This window comes from Meles meles, chromosome 18 (genome assembly GCF_922984935.1).
Source record: "Meles meles chromosome 18, mMelMel3.1 paternal haplotype, whole genome shotgun sequence".
Taxonomy (NCBI): Eukaryota; Metazoa; Chordata; class Mammalia; order Carnivora; family Mustelidae; genus Meles; species Meles meles.
The window spans coordinates 28260686-28278640 of NC_060083.1; the positions used below are offsets into that span (position 1 = coordinate 28260686).

The window sequence follows — 17955 nt, forward strand, 5'->3', positions numbered from 1 at the left end:
GGTTTGATCCAGACACTACACAGGAGTCTGTGGGCAGGAGAGCAGGCTGGGAACCCCGAGGAGCCCCAACCCCACCATCTAGGTTGCAGGCTGGGTTTGGCCCTAGAGAGCAGAGCTCGATTCTGTGCTGTTCGTGTATGTACCTGTACCGTGACATCTCCATTCGTTTCCCTCAAGCCCAGGAGTCTGGATTCTCCTGAGACTCAGAGCCGAGCAGTCATGTGTATTTATACCCCTATCTCCATCCACCCCTATCTCCATCCACATGTACACATGCTTACTCATTTATTCTGAAGACTTGGCTCCTGGGATTGTAAACCTGGAAAATCCCGGCTCTGCAAGGTGGGTCAGCAAGCTGGGGGCCCGGGACAGCAAGGATGTGGTTCCCATCCGATGGCCCACAGGCTCAGCACCAGGAAGAGCCAGTTTCGGTTCCAGGAGGGAAGAATTCTTACTCAGGGAACAGCCAGCCTTTTTTTGGGGGGGGGGGGGCACCTGTTCAGGCCTTCAGTTGTTTGAATGAGGCCCACCCACACTGGAAAGGGCACTCTGCCTCACTCAGTCTACCAATTTAAAGTTTATTAGTAATCTGTTTATTTATTAATAATCTCTACACCCAACGTGGGGCTCCAACTCACAACCCTGAAATCAAATGTCATGTGTTCTTCCAACTGAGCCAGGCAGGCGCCCTCAACTTCAGTGCTCATCTCATCCAAATACACCGTCACAGAAACACTCACAGTAATGTGTGACCGAACTATCTGGGGATCCCATGGTCCGGGCAACTCCACACGTAAACTGAGCGGTTCTATGCACGTTTGTGTTATCAGGTGCTGGTCCTGGGGTGCGCAGTGCTTGGGTGTCTGGACTGCATTTTACTGAAACTTTCATTTCTACAGATCCTGGTTGGGGAGGGGCCAGCAGGAGCAGGCACTGAGGGCACTATCCCCATCCTACAGATGCTGGGAAGCCGTCCAGGCCAGAAGTCACAGAACTGGGGCTGAACCCAGCACCTCCTTGAGAACCTTAGGGACAGAGGAAAGGTCAACCGGCCCAAGCCCTCAGACAAGCGCTCAAAAGCACGGGGGCAGAGGATTTAGATGGAGTTTCTTAGACATGAGAAGGCGGTTCGAAGACCGGTGATTCTTGACCCCAGTGGCACATGGTATCAACTGGGGAGCTTGAAGAAACACGGGACCGGTCTCCTTCCACAGAGATTCTGATTGCATTAGCTTGATGCCTCTGGGCATCTGGAACAGTAAAGGCGCCCCCCCCCCCACCACCACCGCCACTGCCATGCACACCCTCAAGCCCATCTAAGGTGTAGCCAAGGTTCAGAACCACATCAGGCCCGTGGCCAAGAGTGCAGCAGGGATGGGGGAGGCTGCATTGTGCCAGGAGAAGTCAGAACCTGTGTGGGAGTTGAGGCCGGACAGCTTGAGGGGCCTGACGTCGTAGAGAGAGGTCTGTGGAGTTCTACAGAAGGATTTCTTCCTCCTCGAGACAAAAAATTCTGACTTTAGAGCAATCTTAGGCCCTTTTAATGTCTTTCTAAACTGACATCCCCATCAAAATTCCAAGATAAATTCATTCCACAGAGAAAAGGGCGCTACAATTTACTGAGCATCTCTGTGAAGGGGGCGCTGAGCCAGCTCACATTGCGTCTCTGTCCTCGCACAACTCGGGAAGGTAGGGTGAACCCCCTTCCTGGACGAGGAGACTGAGGCTTAGGTGGGAAAGGAACTTGCCCAAGGTCACACGGCAATCAGAATTTGAACTTGGGTTGCCGGTCTCCAGATCCAGGCTCCAGAGCAGTGGTTCTCAACTAGGAGCAACTGTGTCCTCCGGGGTGGGGGTGGGGGGCGTGTGGCCATGTCTGTAGACATGTTTGCTTGTCACAACAGGGGGCAGGGCATGTCACCCGCATCCAGCGGGGGAGAACCTGAACATCCTACAGTGCACGGGACAAGCCATCACAACGAATGTCAAGTCTGCCGAGGTCCAGAAAACCTGTTCCAGTGGTGCTCAACCGGGAATACACAGCAGACGCATTTGGGGCCTTTAACAATCCTGATATCCAAGCTGCCCTCCAACCATTTACACCAGGTTCTCTGGGGGGTGGGTGCCCACAGTCGGTTGTTTCTGAAAGCTTGCCAGATGGTTCCAATGTGCAGCCAAGACTGTTCTAAGCCGCTTGTGCTGGGGGCTTCTGCTCCATTACGGGACCCTGTGGGAGGAGGAGCAAACCTGCCAGTACAACTGACAGGGACCCTGTGCTCACTACCTCACAGGACCAAAGGCCAGTTCTAGGGTTCATCGGTTCCTTTCTCAGAGGTGCACCGATAGGTCGCTGGGGAGGGGTTCTGGAGGGCCAGTGAGGAGAGAGGCATTGGCTAATCTTTCCCTTGCCTCTCTGGGGGCCATGGCCAAGCTTCTCCCCAGGTAGCCACAAAAGCTGCCACGGGAGACTGCGGATCGAAGAGCGAGGCTGCCACCTAGTGGAGGAATAGGACACAGCGGCCCAGGTGATTTTATTTGATCCTCACAAAGACCTTCCGCAAGTTAGGCAGGAAGGAGGAAGCCCCCACTGGGGCAGGGTTTGAGCCTGAATTTGTACCTGTCTCATCCACAAGAGGAACCCGGGCCTCTCTCTACATTCTCACACTGGTTCAAGAGGAACAGGACACCTGGACTGGGCTGCCCGATTCCCTTCTGATGTCTTGACATCCAGCCAGGGCCCAGGACATCCTGGAGATGAACAAGCCGCCACCGCCAACCACAAGGCCAAAATCAAAACAGGAAGCAACCTTCCTCTGGTCTCTTCTGCAGAGCTCCCTGTCCCCCAAGATAGTGGTTAGTAAACAGGGGCCTGGGTGCACACTCGGGTAAGAGACTCCAGCACATTGGAGGGTGAGGGTATGTGTGCCCTCAAGCACACACAACTCAGTCCAAGTCAGCTCCCATTCAGCCTCTCTTGTTCTGATCCTGAGGACAGTCCTGGGTGCTGTGCCAGTCCAGGCCCTTCTGATGTGGTGGAGGGTTCTCGGGGGTCTTGGAGAAGGTGCTCTCTCTTCCCTTCCCCAGGGGAAACCTTCCTCTGGCTGCAAATGGAGTGAAGAAGAATTCCTGCACCAACAGACAAAAAGGCCACGGGGAAGGGAGAGGATGGAGAGAAGGAAGGACCACTGGCTAGCAGTCCCTTGTTTTATCCTCGAAAGGATTCACTTTCACCCTCTGGCACAGAAAGTGACTGAGACAGAGAAAGAGAAACTTGTTTAGGGTGAAGGAGCTGCGCATGGGGGATCAGAGGGCAGGAAGCTGGGCCATAGGAGACTCACCTGCAGCCACGGAGACATTCAAGGACTCAAGTCCAGGAGGCAGCTGGCGGCCCGGCAGGATGGTAAGGAGAAGCTGGCAGGAGGCTTGAACTGCCAGGGATAGGCCAGAGCCCTCGTTCCCTGCAGGGCACAGAGACACAGGGTTAAGGAGGGCCCAGCTGGACACACAAGGTCCTTGGGACATGCATATCTGAACAAGGAAAAGCGGGGCCATCTACCTACCTAGCACTAGGAGAGTAGGCCGGTCCCAGAGGAACTCCAAGCAGCTAGTGATGGGGATCTCCGAGGACGGGGAAATCTCAGGCCCTGGGCAGCTCACTGTGCCAGCCACGAGCCAGCCCTGCCGGGATTTGGCCTGACAAAGAGAAAAAAATCAAGTTCTAGCTCACCAAACTTTCATCAGAGCCCCAGGTGAGGGGTTGGACTTGCCCCTATAGTCACTGATCCCTCAATTCAGTCAACAGTTACTAAGCCCTTAGACTTGGACAGGCTCTGTTCTAGGCTCTGGGGACAGGGCATGGAATGAAACAGGCCAAAATCCCAGCCACCCAGCAGAAAGGTGATTAGGGTGGGCCTCACTGAGGTGACAGTGGAGGGCAGGGGCGCCTGGGTGGCTCAGTGGGTTAAGCCTCTGCCTTCGGCTCAGGTCATGATCTCAGGGTCCTGGGATCAAGCCCCACATTGGGCTCTCTGCTCAGCGGGGAGCCTGCTTCCACCACTCTCTCTGCTCTGCCTACCTGTGATCTCTCTGACAAATAAATAAAATCTTATTTAAAAAAAGAAGGAGAATCTAGGCAGAGATGAGTAAATGCAAAGGCTGAGAGACTGGTCTTATGGGACATGTGTGAGGAACAGCACACCAGCAAGGTGGCGGCCTGCAGGGAGGGAGCAGCTGGGACTGGAGAGGGAGACAAAGGGGCACCTAAGGCAGGACTGGAAAGGCCACTGGAAGAACTTTAGCTCTTACTCTGGGAGAGCTGTAAAGGCTTTGAAAGGTTTTGAGCAGAGGTAAGATGGTCTGACATGTTCCAACAGAATCACTCTGCCAGCTACGTTGAGAGCAAACAGGAGAAGCCTGGTGAGGTCGTTTCTGCACTAATACAGGCAAGAGAGGCAGGAGTGGGAACTGAAGCAATGGGGACACTTGGTGGGAATACAAAAATAACTTCAAGGTAAAACCAAAAGAATCTGTGGGTAGGTGGGCCACGGGGTGGGAGAGCAGGAAGAATTAAGACCACCATGGCTCCAGGCCTCCAGGCCTAAACAAAGGGATCCAGTCACTCTGCCTGGACTGGGCAAGCCTAGAGAAGGAAATGGGGAGCAAATTTGAAGTGGGGAGTTTGAAAAGCCCCTCTGATAACAAAAGCAGCTGTAGAATCTGGGACTCACGAGTAAGATCCAGGCTAGGACGTCCACCTGGGAGGCATCCAAGTATAGATAGAATTTAAAGCCTTGAGAATGGATGAAACTAAGAAATGGACACATAAGGAAACAGACCCTAGGACTGGGCCTGGAATCCTTGAGGGGGTTGACTGGTCAAGGAAGCCGCCAAATGCAAGATAAGACTGCCCCCTTGTGTCCAACAAGAGAAGTACAGCTGAAGACCAAAACCTGGAGCAGGAGTGGGGTTTCTTAGGTTTACTCCTTCCTGGATATCAAAGTTTTTTCTTGCTGTTGTTGTTAGTGGTGGTGGTGGTGGGCAAGAGGTACGCCTGGGGAAGGAGTGAGGTAAAGGGAATGAAGCTAGGAAATCTCTAATTTCACATTCTGCTCTATTTGTGGTTTCGAAAATTCCAGGATCCCTCCCTTCCCAAAGGGATTTGGAAGGACGTAGGGAATGATGCCAACATCCTCCCCTTCCTCCATCAGCGGCTAGATGAGTGCCCTTGGAGAGACTGAGCTTGGCTCATTTCTGTTCTTTTACTCACCGCCCCCCTCCCCGCCATTACCTGTAGAAAACCGGCCAGGTCATCAGTGGAGAACACGTCCATCACCTCCATAGCCCCGGCGCTGGCTTTGCTGACTACCGGAGTGAGCGGGCAGCTGTAAATTTCCCCACGACCTGCTTTAAGCTGGGAAATCTCAACCCCGGTGCCCTGCCCTCCCTTGGCCCCCCAAGGGTTAAGGGTGAGAATTCTGGCGATGGGGAGGCCTGGCTGAGGGATCAAGGAGCTTAGAAACTCGGCTGTGCCCCAAACTGGGGCACATGGGGACTAAGGGACTACCGTGCCTGTTTCTCCCGGTGGTGATGACTTTATCCACTCCGAGGAAGTGAGCAGAACGCAGCACGGACCCAAGATTGCGGGGATCCTGAAGCCTCTCGAGGACGAGCCACAGCTGCTGGGGGTCGTCGCCTGGCCTCGCCTCCCCGACCTCTGTCCAAGGCCGAGGCTTCAGCGGGCTGACCTCCATGCAGACGCCCTGGTGGACCTGAGAGGGGCACAGGGCGTCCAGCTTCTGCCGTCTGAGCCGCAGAACGGGGATGTCCCGCGCCTCCGCCATCCGGAGCAGCTCGGCACGCTCTCCCTGCAACCCGGACCTGCCGGCCTGGAGCAGGAGCCTGGCCACGTGGCGACGGGCGGCCCGCAGGGCCAGGAGACAAGGGGACAGGCCAAACAGAAGTTCTAGTCCCCGCTTAGAGCGCGGGGTCGGCGCCAGGTCATCCAGCAGCAGGCGACTCAGCTCCTCCCCGCCTGGCCGCTCCTCACGCCCCGCCGCTCGGGAGAAATGACGCGCGAGGTGGCGACCCGAGTAACCCCAACTCGAGACCCCGACGGCCCAGAGCAGTGCCATGGCCATTGCCCCTGCAGCGTCATCAGGAGCTCTCACTCCCGCCGGTTCCCGCTCCTGGCTCCCCAGTACGGATAAGGGGACCAATGGTCTGGACTCAATCGAAAAGACTACCCAGAACCAGGGAACGGAACCACAGCGGCCCCTCCCCGCCTCCCACGTGGGCTACCGCACTTCCGGGTTCAGGCGGCCCGCCCCCTGCCCGCAGATGCACTGCGCAAGCCCGGCCGCCAGGCCGTGCCCACAGCACCTCCCACCGGGCTGGATGAGCAGCGTCCCCCCCGTCCCCCCCACCCCCCCCCACCCCCCCCCACCCCCCCCCCCCCCCCCCCCGCGCACCCGCAGCCAGCCGAGTCATCCCTGCGGGTCACTTCATTCCGCGCCCTTCCAGGTCCCAAGAGGTCCCTGAGGCTGGAGGGCCACACTCACCGGGGCACCAGCAAAGGCCAGGTGTTCAACGAGGTCACTGGGGGTGACTCCCTCCCCACATCCAGCCCACCACCCGGGTGCTAGTGATTTTCCTTAGAAACTTCTGTATCCCAGCCCCTCCACTGCCCTGTCAAGCCCTCAGCATCCGTCAGGGGGATCCCAGCAGTAGCTTCCTATCCCGTGGCGGCTGATTCTCTAAGTGACAGCTCTGTGCCTGTCCCACGCCTGCTGATAAGCCAACTGATGCCCTTGGCCCACAGACCACGGGTCATGGGCAGTCTCCTTGCTCAGCACTCAGACCTTGGCTGATCCCGGCAGGAGCTTCCTTTCCAGGCCCGTCTCACCCCCGCACTATGTTTGTTCCGTGCGGTTCCCACAACACTGCCTGCGCAGTCAGACTCCCACCCTGGTCTCCTCTGTTGTCCCCTTTCCTGGCTGGCAAACTCCTACCCATTTTCAAGACCCAACCCAAACCCACGTCTGCTACCTATTCTGAGGCACAACCGCCCCCGATCACAGACAAGGAGGAAGAACTGAAAGACACTCCGGAAGCCAAGGTAGGTTGTTGCAATTTTTCTTTTTTAATTCTCACAGTGAAATCCACTTGGGAGGCAGGCCCCGGAATTCAGCTGCCATAGTCAGTGTGGAGTGATCACCCCGGTGGGAGCCAAGAAGCCAAGACTGGGCTGGAGAACTGGATGGGGGAAGTGAAGGGGGCGATGGGGGTAGTAGGGCCGGGAGAGGAGGAAGCCTGGAGCTTTGGATAGCCATTCAGATAGAAGGTGAGGGCTTCTCTCTGCCACCTTCCTGCTGAGGGACAGGGGGAAGCCCCCTTTTGGCCACAGTCCCTTCCCCAGATCAAAAGGAAGAGATGGAAGAGAGCAAACAAAAAGGCCAAGGAGCCTAAGAAGGGGACTGAGAATGAGTTAACAGGTAAAATAATCAGGGACACCACCTCCTCTCCTCAGCTCACTGTTCATATTTGTGATAGGAACAATTTGATAAGATATAAAAACTTCGAATTTTCTAGGCCCTGGTGGGGTGGGGAGAGGAAACGGAATCCAGGAGTCCAGAAATCAACACCTAAAATCCAGAGGCAGGAGCCAAGCTGTGAGGGGTGGGGAGGGAAGGCAGAGCGTCCCACAGGAAACTAGATCACCTGCTCCGTGGGCCTCATCTGGATGTCTCCAATCTGTTGGAAGGCACAAGGCTTGAGGCAGCCGGGACATTCTCCCCACCCCCACAGGCCTCCCTGCTGTCCTCCTCTGAGATGGCTGGGCTCTTCCAGAGTGGGGGCAGTCAAGACCAGACTCACCTGGACGTGTGGAGGGGTGCTAAGGACGTAGAGGACAGCCTCAGCCACATCCTCAGGCTCGAGACACTGGAAAGCACCAGAGCAAAGGGGTGAGGTGAAAGCAGAATGGACCTCCTGCCTCTGACATCCTCTCCAGCATGTTCACCCCGACCCCAGCCCTCTGGGAGGGACGACAGGCTGGCTAGAAGGGTTGTGCTCTGAAGGCCAGGGTTCCCTCTGCCTTTATGGAGGGAGTGAGTGGCTCATCTGTCCCAGACAGAGGGCCCACCTTTATGCGTTCGTAGGTGGCAGCTGCCTTCTCAGGGTCCTTGTCGTGGAGTTTGAAGGCGAACTGTGTCTCCACCACTTCTGGAGAGATGCACTGCACCAACAGAGAGGACCTACTCAAGGGCCGAACCAAGCCCCACCTCCATCCATTCAGAAGCCAGGCCTTGGGGAGGGCAGGATGGAGACAGCTGGGCCCCCTCCTTCCCCATGATGGCTACTCAATGTCCAGCAGCCACCTTGTCCTCCCCAAGCTGCAATGATCACAGTGACACCTGCCACCCACAGAGCCCGTATCAGGTAAGGGTTTTACGACAGTGTCCCTTAAAACATCATAGCCAGGTAGGGGTCATTGTCTCCATTTTACGAGTGAGGCTGAGGCTTGGAGGGGCTGAGTGAGCCATCCAGGTTCCTGCGGCCTTCGAGGAAAGAGCTCAGAGTGCGGGTTGCCAGCCATGCTTTCCCACGCCCCTTGCTCTCCTCCCTCAGTCTCCCACACTGTGCTCCCTTCCAGTCAGCCCCCGCCGCGCTCACAGGCAAGGACTGGGCAGGGTCATGCAAGCAGTGGCACAGCACCGTGCCCCTCACGGTCCAAGCAGCGCACCCCGAACAGCATGCGTGTGGGGTGGGGAGGGCCTGCGCCCACCCTGTCCCCAGCAGGGCCAGGCCGTGCCCTCACCGTGGCTCGGATGTGGGTCTGAGCCTCCCGAAGCTCTTGCCTCAGTCCCTCTGTCAGCGCGGTGACGGCGTACTTGGTAGCACTATAGAAATGGATCGCGGAGTGGGGTGACACTTGGTGACCATACATGCTGGGTGGAGGGAGGGAAAGGGAAAGAAGAGAGTGAAGCCACTGACAGCAGCCAAGCCCCCTGCTGCTGCGTCAGGCAGCCCGGCCACTGGGATGCCGCACGGAAGCCTGCCCGGGGCGCCTGCTGGAGGCCATCCTGGGGGCCCGCTGTGGTAGCTTCTGGAATGCCAGCTGCTCCTGCCAGCCCTGTGCTCCCTGGAAGGCCAGCTAGGGGCCGGCACTCGATATACCCTTTTCTGTCCCTTCCCGTAACTGTGCCATTTGGCTGTTAACCGGGTATTCAGTCCCTACTTTACCACCAATGAAACTGACACCCAAAGAGGTCAGATAAGCTGCAACAGACCAGCTGGCTCAGTGGCTGAGTGGTGATCTGAGCATTAGCCCTTGGCCAGCTGCCTCACCTGTTGATGTTAATGATATGCCCGTCATCCACCTTGCGCTCCTTCATGGACTGGTAGGCCTCCCGGGCACAGATGCTGAGGCCCAGCACGTTCACCTGCAGGCCGGGGACGGCAATGGGGCGTCTCCAGATTGGGCCCATCTGAGCAGGAGCCGCAGAGCACCTCCCGCCCAGGGGAGTGGCATTCCAGAACAGTGTCTGGGGCCCATCAGAGACCACCAATGGCTGCAGGGTACCTCGCCTCCCCCTAACGCCACCAGCCCCAGCTGACCTGCAGTGCAGCTCCTCTCCCGAGGTGACCCTCTCTCCCTCCAGTTTCTGTAAACAGGCATGGAAACCCCCCAAACCCATGCATGACCCCGGAAACCTCCCTGTCTTGGCTGTCTCCTCTGCAAACAGTAGAACATCTGCCTTAGAGAACCAGCTCCTTTTCCTCCCCAAACACCCTACTCTTCTCTGGGTCTGTGTCCCTGGCCCTGCTCTCTTTAAAACGCCTACAGTCCTTCCTAAGATGGCTATAAAAATCTCTGTACTCAGGCACAGACCCTAGCCTCTTCCCGCCCTACCAAGGACCCTCTGCTCCCTTCCTGTCCCCTCCCCTGCAACTCCATCGAGAGAAGACCTGACCTTCCTTCCTTTTGCACCTTCCTTTACCCTCTGTTCCATCTCGGAACAGACTCGGCACAGAGGTTTTTTTAGGGGGTGGGGTCCTTGGTCACAGGATGGCAGGAGACGCCCCAAGCACATGGGGGCTTTCTGTCTTCCATGGCTTCTGCCAGAAGTGACCCCAAATCCCCACCCTTCATGAAACAAAGGCCTGAAGCTCCCGCCAAGTGTCCCCTCTCCCCCCATGAGGACAAACTTTCAGCAGGTCCTCATGTCTCTCCTCCTGAGAAGGAACAAAGCCAGCCAGGACATCAGGTAAGTTTCTGTTTATCAGGTGTCAGAGCCGGGCATCGGGACAGATCACCCGGCGTGAACCTGCTTCATGAGAGGCTTTCAGCCCTGTTTCTGGTCCTCTGAGTAATGTATGTTTCTGCAGAGAACTCAACCATGAGGACACACAATGGGAGAAACATGAATGGGAGAATGGAGAAACATGTTCCTTGGACCTGGGGTAGTGATTCTCCGAAGTCTGGTGGGGTGGGGGTAGAGATGTCTTGGAAGACAATCCTAACAGGCTTATATAAATAATTCACTCCAAACATGTGCTGGAAGGTTTCATTCACTCAAAAATTATCTATTGAGTATCTACTGAATATCTATTATGGGCTGAGGCTACATAACAGAGAATAAACCAGACGGAAATCCTTGCCCTAGGGCACCTGGGTGGCTCAGTCGGTTAGGCGTCTGCCTTCAGCTTGGGTCATGATCTCGGGGACCTGGGATCGAGCCCCACATCAGGCTCTCTGCTCAGCGGGGAGCCGGCTTCTCCCTCTCCCCCTGTCCTCCCCCTCTGCTCATGCTCCTGCTCACTCGGTCTCTCTCAAATGAATAAAAAGTCTTTATTAAGAAAAACATCCTCCCCCTTGGGGACCTGAGGTTTTGGAAAACGGGAGGGGTAGGATGTCCTATAAAAACCCTAGGATCTGGTCCCACTGGCCCCACACCGCACTACTGCAGCGATGCTGGACATCAGCAGCCACCCTTGTACTTGGCCATGTGCTCCCCCATTTACTGCAGACTCCACCTGACCCACCTCACTCATTTACATATTTACCTGGCCCCAGGGGACACTGGAGTTTGTGGCCCTAGATATTGATGGTATAGGTGTGTTCACCCCAATTAAACGCGACAGGACTGCAGCTCATAGAGGCCCGAAGCCATACGGTGACTGGCAGGGCTAGGTGAGAACCTCATCTCCTGTCTTTCGGCTCCTTTGCTTCCTGTAAGACCACATTCCCAAGCACTCAGCATGGTACTGACAGGCGGGGGCATCCAATAAACAGTTCTCTTCCCTAAGCCTTTCTTCCAGTAGGAGGAAATCAGCCCGGACTTTAAAAACTGCTCCTTCAAGGGGCTCAAAGGGAAAAAGAACAGAAAAGATATGCCACTCCTCCACTCCCTATGTAGGGAAAGAAGCAAGGTGGGGGAGTCAAGGTGCCCCAGGTAGGAACCTGAAGCTCCCTCTCACTAGATACCCCGCCCCAGCAGCCCTCTGGTTCACAGAGCCCCGGCTCCCCACCCTCCCCCAGCCCCTCCCCCCAGGCCTGCAGCTCTTACACTGAACATGTCCTTCCAGCCGCTGGTACTGCCTGAGAGCAGGGTGTCGGGCCGGGCCAAGCCAGCATTGTTGATGCAGATGTCCACACCACTGTGCTGAGAGCGGACAGCCGAGAACATGGAGAGGATGTCCTCCTCGCTGGACAGGTCACATCTGTGGGGGATCAAAGTCCCAGGATAGCCTGCACTCTTACATTCAGCAGCCAGCTCCTAAGAAACCCAACAGGGGGCTAGCTGGGGTGAGCTGCTAACTCCGACATCTTCCCGCCCAAGACAACCTTCCTCTACTGTCACCACTCAGACAACTCGATCCTCTGGCAGCCACCTTCCAGCCACACAGACATTGGGACTAATTGTCCTCTTTGGTCAAAGTCCCCCCGAGTGAGGGGCGCCCAGGAGAGTTGAGATCGTCCATGGGGCAATCTCCTGATAAACTGAGTCTTCAGCTCAGAGAAGGGGTCCTAGGCACAGTGTGGCCTTTCTTTCTTCTGCATCTCCTCCAACGGGAACTCCTTCTGTGCTCTTAGGTGAGCCGCACCCCACACCCTACCCCATGCTGCTTCCACCAGTGCCAAGGGTCACTGAGCCGGTTACTGCGGGATTCTTTCCTCTCCATTCCCTCCTCTAGTTGCTCCCAGAAGGCCTAGGTCTGAGCTGTCCCCCTCCGTCCACAGAGTGCAGCCTGTTGGCTTTCAAGCTGGGCCCAAGTGCCAGTCTCCCCTAGCAATACCTCTAGGAAAGGCGAGGAAGCTGAGACAGATCTTTTCCTCTGTCCCACATGGTACCATCCTCTACCCTAAAATTTGGGGGGATATGATGAGGCAAGTCAGGTGGCAGGTGACCTTGGGCAGCCGCAGTGTATCAACAGGGACCTCAGCACACTGAGGAGCCCAGAGACAGACCAGAGGAAGCAGAGCCACTAGGAGGTGGCTGTGAGGGATGGGGTCATTCAGAAGCAGGAAGCAACCAAGCTATGTGGCCTTGGAGGCCAGTGACTGGGCGTCTGAACCTCGTGAAGGTGACCGTACCTGTGTGGGAGGAAGAGAGTTGGGGGTAGGAGGTGCTGTAGAGGAAGGCCAGCTGGGCCAACTGCCCTGGCCTCAAACCCCTTCCTCCCCAAATCGAGATGGGAATAAAGGGCTGGATGAGGTGACCTAGAGATTCTTTTCTGCTTTAGTTTTGCTACGGTTCAAAAGGTATGGTCCTCTGGGACTAGAAGGCTCCCTTGACCCCCTTTCACCTACTCACAGCCACCTCAGGAGACAGGGCTTCTCTCTGTCGGAGGCCAGAACTCAAACTCTGTTTCAGTATCCATCGATAAAAACAAACTAAGGAAGCCTGGGATTCTCCCTTCCCCTGGCATACAACTTCTCCCTCCCATCTCCACACTCAAATCCCCACAGGAAAGCCAGATTGGAGGGCCTGGGGACATAGTGCTCCCTGTCACTGCCTTCTCATTGTCTCACCTGCCCTCATTTATCCTCAGAAATGACCCGAAACCATGTCTGCCCCCTCACAGCACAGGCATTTCTCCCTCATTAAAGGAGTCATCCTGGGGCTGGTGAGCAGCCTGGGATCCCCTTGGAGATTAGGGACCCCCCTTCCTAGCTAGTTTGGAGTGGGGGAGGAGGAAGAGAAGGCAGCAGTGGCTTTAGAATTAAGGAATCCAGCGGTCTAAGTCCTGGTCTGCTCATCTAAGCTCCAAGGCAGGGTTTGGGCCCTGAGATCCTCATATTAAGAGAAAGGGAGGGGTAGAGTAGGGACGTGGTATGGCTGGGTGACCTTGGGACTATCTAGGCAGCTAGCTATAAAGTGTACCTTTGGTCAGCAGCAGGGGAGGGACAGTCCTCCTTCCAGTACACCTTCTCCCTCTGTCCCCACCCAAGGCCTCCTTCCGCAGGGACTCTGAGCAATGGTGAAGGTAGTGCTCACTACCACACCTTCAGCTAAGCACTGGCCCAAACCCGGAGAGTGAGTCCTGCCAGGAGCAAATCCAAAAATGACCTCTAATGGAAATTTCTCATCTTCTTCCTTCCGGTTACAACATCATGGCCAACTTGATTTCATTTTTCTCTGAGCTCTTGTCCGCTCACATCTTGGGGCTCCCAACCCCAGGTTAAGAGAAAAACCGGGAGTTCCAGTTCCACACTACGTTGTCCCCTCAGGGCTCACATATTCTCTGCCCTATTTCTCCTACTCAGTCCCACCTAGGACAGTGAAATTGGAGAAAGGTCTATCTGTAAATATCCCCCCGGGTAAGGGTTAACCCTCAAATTCGGGGGTGAGGAGAGGGCAAGTCTCTTCTGAGAAGCTCCATTCCCACCCCAACCCCACCCTCAGTCCTGGGTAAAAAATAATCATGATCGGGGGTGCCTGGGTGGCTCAGTGGTTAAGCCTCTGCCTTCAGTTCAGGTCATGATCTCAGGGTCCTAGGATCGAGCCCCCACATCAGGCTCTCTGCTCAGCAGGGAGCCTGCATCCCACCCCCGCCTGCCTCTCTGCCTACTTGTGATCTCTGTCAAAAAAATAAATAAAAAATCTTAAAAATTCTTTAAAAAAAAATAATCATGATCAAAACCTCTAGCCCCTGTTCACTTGGCTGGCCAGCCACTTTGCTCTACTTTGTGGGTCAGGTCTGGGGACTAGAGGAAACAAATAGCCAATTTAGCCCCTGCGGCTAGAGAGCTTTCCTTCTCCTTGGCTTCCCCTTTCCTTAGCCTACCGGCGCAGGCAGATAGGGAGAAAGATGCCAGGTATTGAGTAGAGGCTGTCAGGAGTAGGTAGGGGCTCCTTAAAAGACGGGACTTTCTAAATGGGAAGGGAGAGACCTGCCCTACTAGGTATCCCTCCCTCCCACTCTGGTCCCGTTGCAAATGGCCTTGGGGTGGTGGGCAAGGAAAGACAGGGTCTCAGCCTGGCTCAAGTCACTCCGCCTCTCCCTCTACCCCCACCCACCCTACCGCGACGGAAACGACGCCTCCCAGAACGACCCTCTCCCCGGCGGGGACTTACCTCGATGTTGCCCACGGTGCGGGCACAGCCCACTACCTTCAGTCCCTGCTGGACCAGGGCCCGGGCCACAGCCGCGCCGATGCCCCCCGAAGCTCCCGTCACCAATGCCAGCCGGTCCCGCCACCGCTCCATGCCAGCCCTGGCGGTGGCCCCGAGCCGTGCGCCCACCTCGCTCCGCGAGCCGGACATTTGGATCGCGGAGCCTCCGTCACGGGTCGCAGGGGCTCGGCCGCTCTTCGATCACCGCCGCGGCAGCTACAGCAGCCGATCTAACCCGCTACGAGCCGCGCCCGAACCCGCCTCCATTCCGCGAGGCGGGGGGCTGGGGCTCCACCCTCCGTTCTACTGCGACCCGCCACCCGGTGACTTCCGCGGCCTGGCCGACCCCGCCCCCAGCCTGGAGTTACGTGGGAAACCACGCCTCCCGCGGCGCCCGGCCGCGCGGGAAGGTCCCGGGACCTTGAGGTCTTGCTTCCCATAGGAGCAGGGAAACCGAGGTTTTAGCCGGGGCTTGCTCCAGGCCCCAGGCTGCACACTTAAGGTGACTCCAGCGCCCCTGGTGGCTGATGGGAAGGGTTCAGCCCGGGAAACGATGAGTGTCTACGCTATCACCGCCCAGGTACCTTCAGAGACTCTCAACCCTACCTGATCCCTCGGCGTTACCAGAATGAGAACGCAAAGTTAGTAGTGGAAATATTCCCAAGTACACGTTTACTGGCCTACTGTCTCCAACTGTCCTAGGCGCTCCCACTCCCAGTGAAACAAATATATCACTATGTATACCAGAGATTAAGGCAACAGCTAGTATTTATTGAGCTCTGTGTAATGGGCATTTATAAGCACTTTAAATATATTAACAAATATACAGAGCAGCCCTATGAGATACTTACTAGTTTCACTTTATAAATGACTATTCGATACAGAAAGGGGTGAAGCATGGACTTTAAACTGTCCAGTCCTAGGCCAGGGAATGCGCTCCTCCTAATCTGCCTTCATGTCATTCTCCCCTTTGGGTCTCTTCTTGGGCTATTGGTTGTGCTCAGACGATGTTCACTTTGCTCTCTTAACTACTCAGGATGTTCCATCAAAGCTCTGGAAACTGCCTTCCTTACCTCTGCATTCTTAATATAGCCATCCTTCCAAAGAAAAAACACCTCTGCCTAAGGAATTCCTCCACTGCAAGCAATAGTGTAAGCAGTAAATGCGCTGGTTTATTCATTCACCAAGTACTCATGTGCTTGGCCCAAGGATAAAGATTAAGATAAAATAAAACCAGCCCTTGCTTTCAGGAATCTCAAGAGAAAATTCGACTGCAAAGATGGAGAAGAGAGGTTTGGGCTCAGACCCTGGGGCTGTGGGAGATCCTTAGTCATTTTTTCTGGATTCCCAGATGAAAGTGAACAAGTCAGAGAGTCTCATTTTAATTCTGCCCCACCCCTATACAACACTTAGATTTGAAATGGCAACCGAGGGGGTGTATCAAAGAAATGACACCATCTATAAATCTTAAGTTTTTGCTCTTGCCCACCTGAAATCTGATTAAATGGTAGAGAGCCCATAAAATTCACTCCAACCCCACTGCACAGAGGTACTGACTGTCCCACTCTGCCTGCTGCCCACCAAGTATTATCAACATGCAGACACAAAGCTCTAAGCACATGTTTACTGAACTACTGACTCAACCATTTTTTTTTAAATGGCAGCCAAATGCTAGTCCTGAGGGAATTTCTCTCCTTCAATACACACAGACAGCTTATGGAAGCAGTAAACTGTAAAGCCATAGTGACTTTATTGTTGGAAACCAGATAAGGAGCATGCACTTATACACTGCAATGTGGTTAGCTCTGGGTGCAGCATTCTAGTCCCAGGTCTACATGCTACAGTAATTCCTTCTCAGGCAACCCTTGGTGGAAATTCTGCCAAGTTCTGTTTCCATTCTTCTAGTTCAATACGAATCTCTGAATTTAAGGTGCTTTATGTTAGGTATCAGGGAATTTTTAATAATAGCAATTAACAATGTCATGAGAAAGATGCTAGCTATAGCCAGTATTTAAAGGTATTGCAGCAAATTTATTCTTCCAAACAGAAGACTGAAACTGCTTTTCTTGGCTGTCAACTCTGGTCAAGGGAAGAATTTTGTCCTCAACAATCTGTATCTCTATCCTCATTAGCACTTCATCTGATATAAACAGTGGCCAAGTACCAAGTTCAAAAGTGGCAAATATTAAAATACTGCCACACATTAAGTAGAAACATGTACACCAATTTTTACTATGCGTATTAATAAATATTCTTTATTTTAAATTTTGCACATTGCGCTTTAACATTACATCCAAACATTTCGCAAGTGGATGTCTACTTTGTAAAACCATATATTCAGCTCATTGTCATTTCTGTACAGAAGTATAAGTACAACATTACTTTTTGCCACTAAGTTGCTTTAGTAAGTCTCACAGGAAGAGAAACATTTAATGAAGAGAGATGGCTTAAATCATATGGCAGGCCTGCGCAGCCACGCAACTAAAGACACAAGCCTGAAGAAAGAACAAACTAATGAGGTTACCTCCACCGTCTCCCAAAACAAGAAAGAATCACATTGATTTAAGATAAAATTTTGCCATAAGTCACTAAATTAAGAGTTTTTTGAAAGAGAAGGCGCAGTAGTCATCTTGAGTGTTTCATTGAAAGACAGAGCTATTTTATTTATTTAATTTGCTCCAGCCGCTGTCAACCAGCCACTACAAATGGGCCTCTTGTGATCATTTAAGCGGCAGTATTTATTAAATTTCTCCTTCAGATGCTGTCGGTATTGTTCTCTATTGCTGTAGAAAGACTGGTTATTAGCCATAAATGACTGTATTTCATCTTGTGAGATAAAGATTTCCTCATCTGAAGTACATTCAGACTCATCCTGCAAATTAAAGCAGTAGTTAAGACCATGACTTATTTTAGGAATGCCAAATACTATGCTGATGGAGGACAGCTAAAAATTAAGGCAGTCTAGCCTTTTAATTTCAATTTAGTCACATAAAGTGTTTGACTGGACTGTTTACAGAACAAGCATCATGTCATTCTGTCTTAGAAAGTACTAAGTAAAAATAAAAATCTAACTCAACTCAGTTTGAAACTCTGGATCTGTAATTTGTCCTAGAAGACTTATGAGCCTGACAGACTACTGACATGTCTTTGCCTTAAAAAATGACTGACAAGGGGCACCTGGGTGGCCCAATGGGTTAAAGCCTCTGCCTTCGGCTCAGGTCATGATCCCAGGGTCCTGGGATTGAGCTCCACACTGGGCTCTCTGTTCAGCAGGGAGCCTGCTTCCCCCCGCCCCCTCTCTGCCTGCCTCTCTGCCTTCTTGTGATCTCTGTCAAAT

General features: G+C 54.1%; 3 protein-coding genes across 14 annotated transcripts in view; all 3 read right to left on the bottom strand.

Moving 5' to 3' along the window:
- Nucleotides 1-337: 337 nt before the first annotated feature.
- On the bottom strand, nt 338-6293 carry MRM1 (mitochondrial rRNA methyltransferase 1). Of its 2 annotated transcripts, none has more exons than XM_045986635.1 (5): nt 5569-6293; nt 5288-5381; nt 3561-3693; nt 3339-3458; nt 338-3101 (listed from the first exon to the last, which is right to left on the bottom strand). In XM_045986635.1, the coding sequence occupies exons 1-5, from the start codon at nt 6135-6137 to the stop codon at nt 2965-2967; spliced, it is 1053 nt and encodes a 350-aa protein (XP_045842591.1). In that variant the 5' UTR covers nt 6138-6293; the 3' UTR covers nt 338-2964. The 2 variants fall into 2 exon arrangements, with proteins under 2 accessions (XP_045842591.1, XP_045842590.1); XM_045986634.1 differs by having other exon boundaries at nt 340-3126; nt 5569-6291.
- Nucleotides 6294-7115: 822 nt separating this feature from the next.
- Nucleotides 7116-14959, bottom strand: DHRS11 (dehydrogenase/reductase 11). Of its 6 annotated transcripts, none has more exons than XM_045986322.1 (8): nt 14580-14949; nt 12298-12363; nt 11568-11777; nt 9346-9440; nt 8816-8897; nt 8141-8233; nt 7873-7938; nt 7116-7749 (listed from the first exon to the last, which is right to left on the bottom strand). In XM_045986322.1, the coding sequence occupies exons 1-8, from the start codon at nt 14766-14768 to the stop codon at nt 7708-7710; spliced, it is 843 nt and encodes a 280-aa protein (XP_045842278.1). In that variant the 5' UTR covers nt 14769-14949; the 3' UTR covers nt 7116-7707. The 6 variants fall into 6 exon arrangements, with proteins under 6 accessions (XP_045842278.1, XP_045842277.1, XP_045842282.1 ...); XM_045986321.1 differs by having other exon boundaries at nt 8816-8945; nt 14580-14945; XM_045986326.1 differs by lacking the exon at nt 8141-8233 and having other exon boundaries at nt 14580-14959.
- Nucleotides 14960-16844: 1885 nt separating this feature from the next.
- The window catches only part of GGNBP2 (gametogenetin binding protein 2), a 33092-nt gene continuing 31981 nt past the window's right edge, over nt 16845-17955 (bottom strand). For all 6 annotated transcript variants that reach the window (XM_045984759.1, XM_045984758.1, XM_045984755.1 and 3 more), the window contains exon 14: nt 16845-17490. In XM_045984759.1, the coding sequence (XP_045840715.1) occupies nt 17287-17490 (204 nt within the window). In that variant the 3' untranslated portion in view covers nt 16845-17286. The remainder of the gene's footprint in view (nt 17491-17955) is intronic.

What these genes read in the sequence shown, in the direction of transcription:
- MRM1 (XM_045986634.1), bottom strand. Translation starts at nt 6,137, where the DNA reads ATGGCCATGGCACTGCTCTGGGCCGTCGGGGTCTCGAGTTGGGGTTAC. An exon ending in ATCACCACCGGGAGAAACAG is followed by an intron (nt 5,382 to 5,568) that starts GCACGGTAGTCC and finishes GGAAATTTACAG; the next exon opens with CTGCCCGCTCACTCCGGTAG. An exon ending in GAATGTCTCCGTGGCTGCAG is followed by an intron (nt 3,127 to 3,338) that starts GTGAGTCTCCTA and finishes CTGTTGGTGCAG; the next exon opens with GAATTCTTCTTCACTCCATT.
- DHRS11 (XM_045986320.1), bottom strand. Translation starts at nt 14,768, where the DNA reads ATGTCCGGCTCGCGGAGCGAGGTGGGCGCACGGCTCGGGGCCACCGCC. An exon ending in CATATCATTAACATCAACAG is followed by an intron (nt 8,946 to 9,345) that starts GTGAGGCAGCTG and finishes CCCTCCACCCAG; the next exon opens with CATGTATGGTCACCAAGTGT. An exon ending in CCACCTACGAACGCATAAAG is followed by an intron (nt 7,939 to 8,140) that starts GTGGGCCCTCTG and finishes GGTGCTTTCCAG; the next exon opens with TGTCTCGAGCCTGAGGATGT.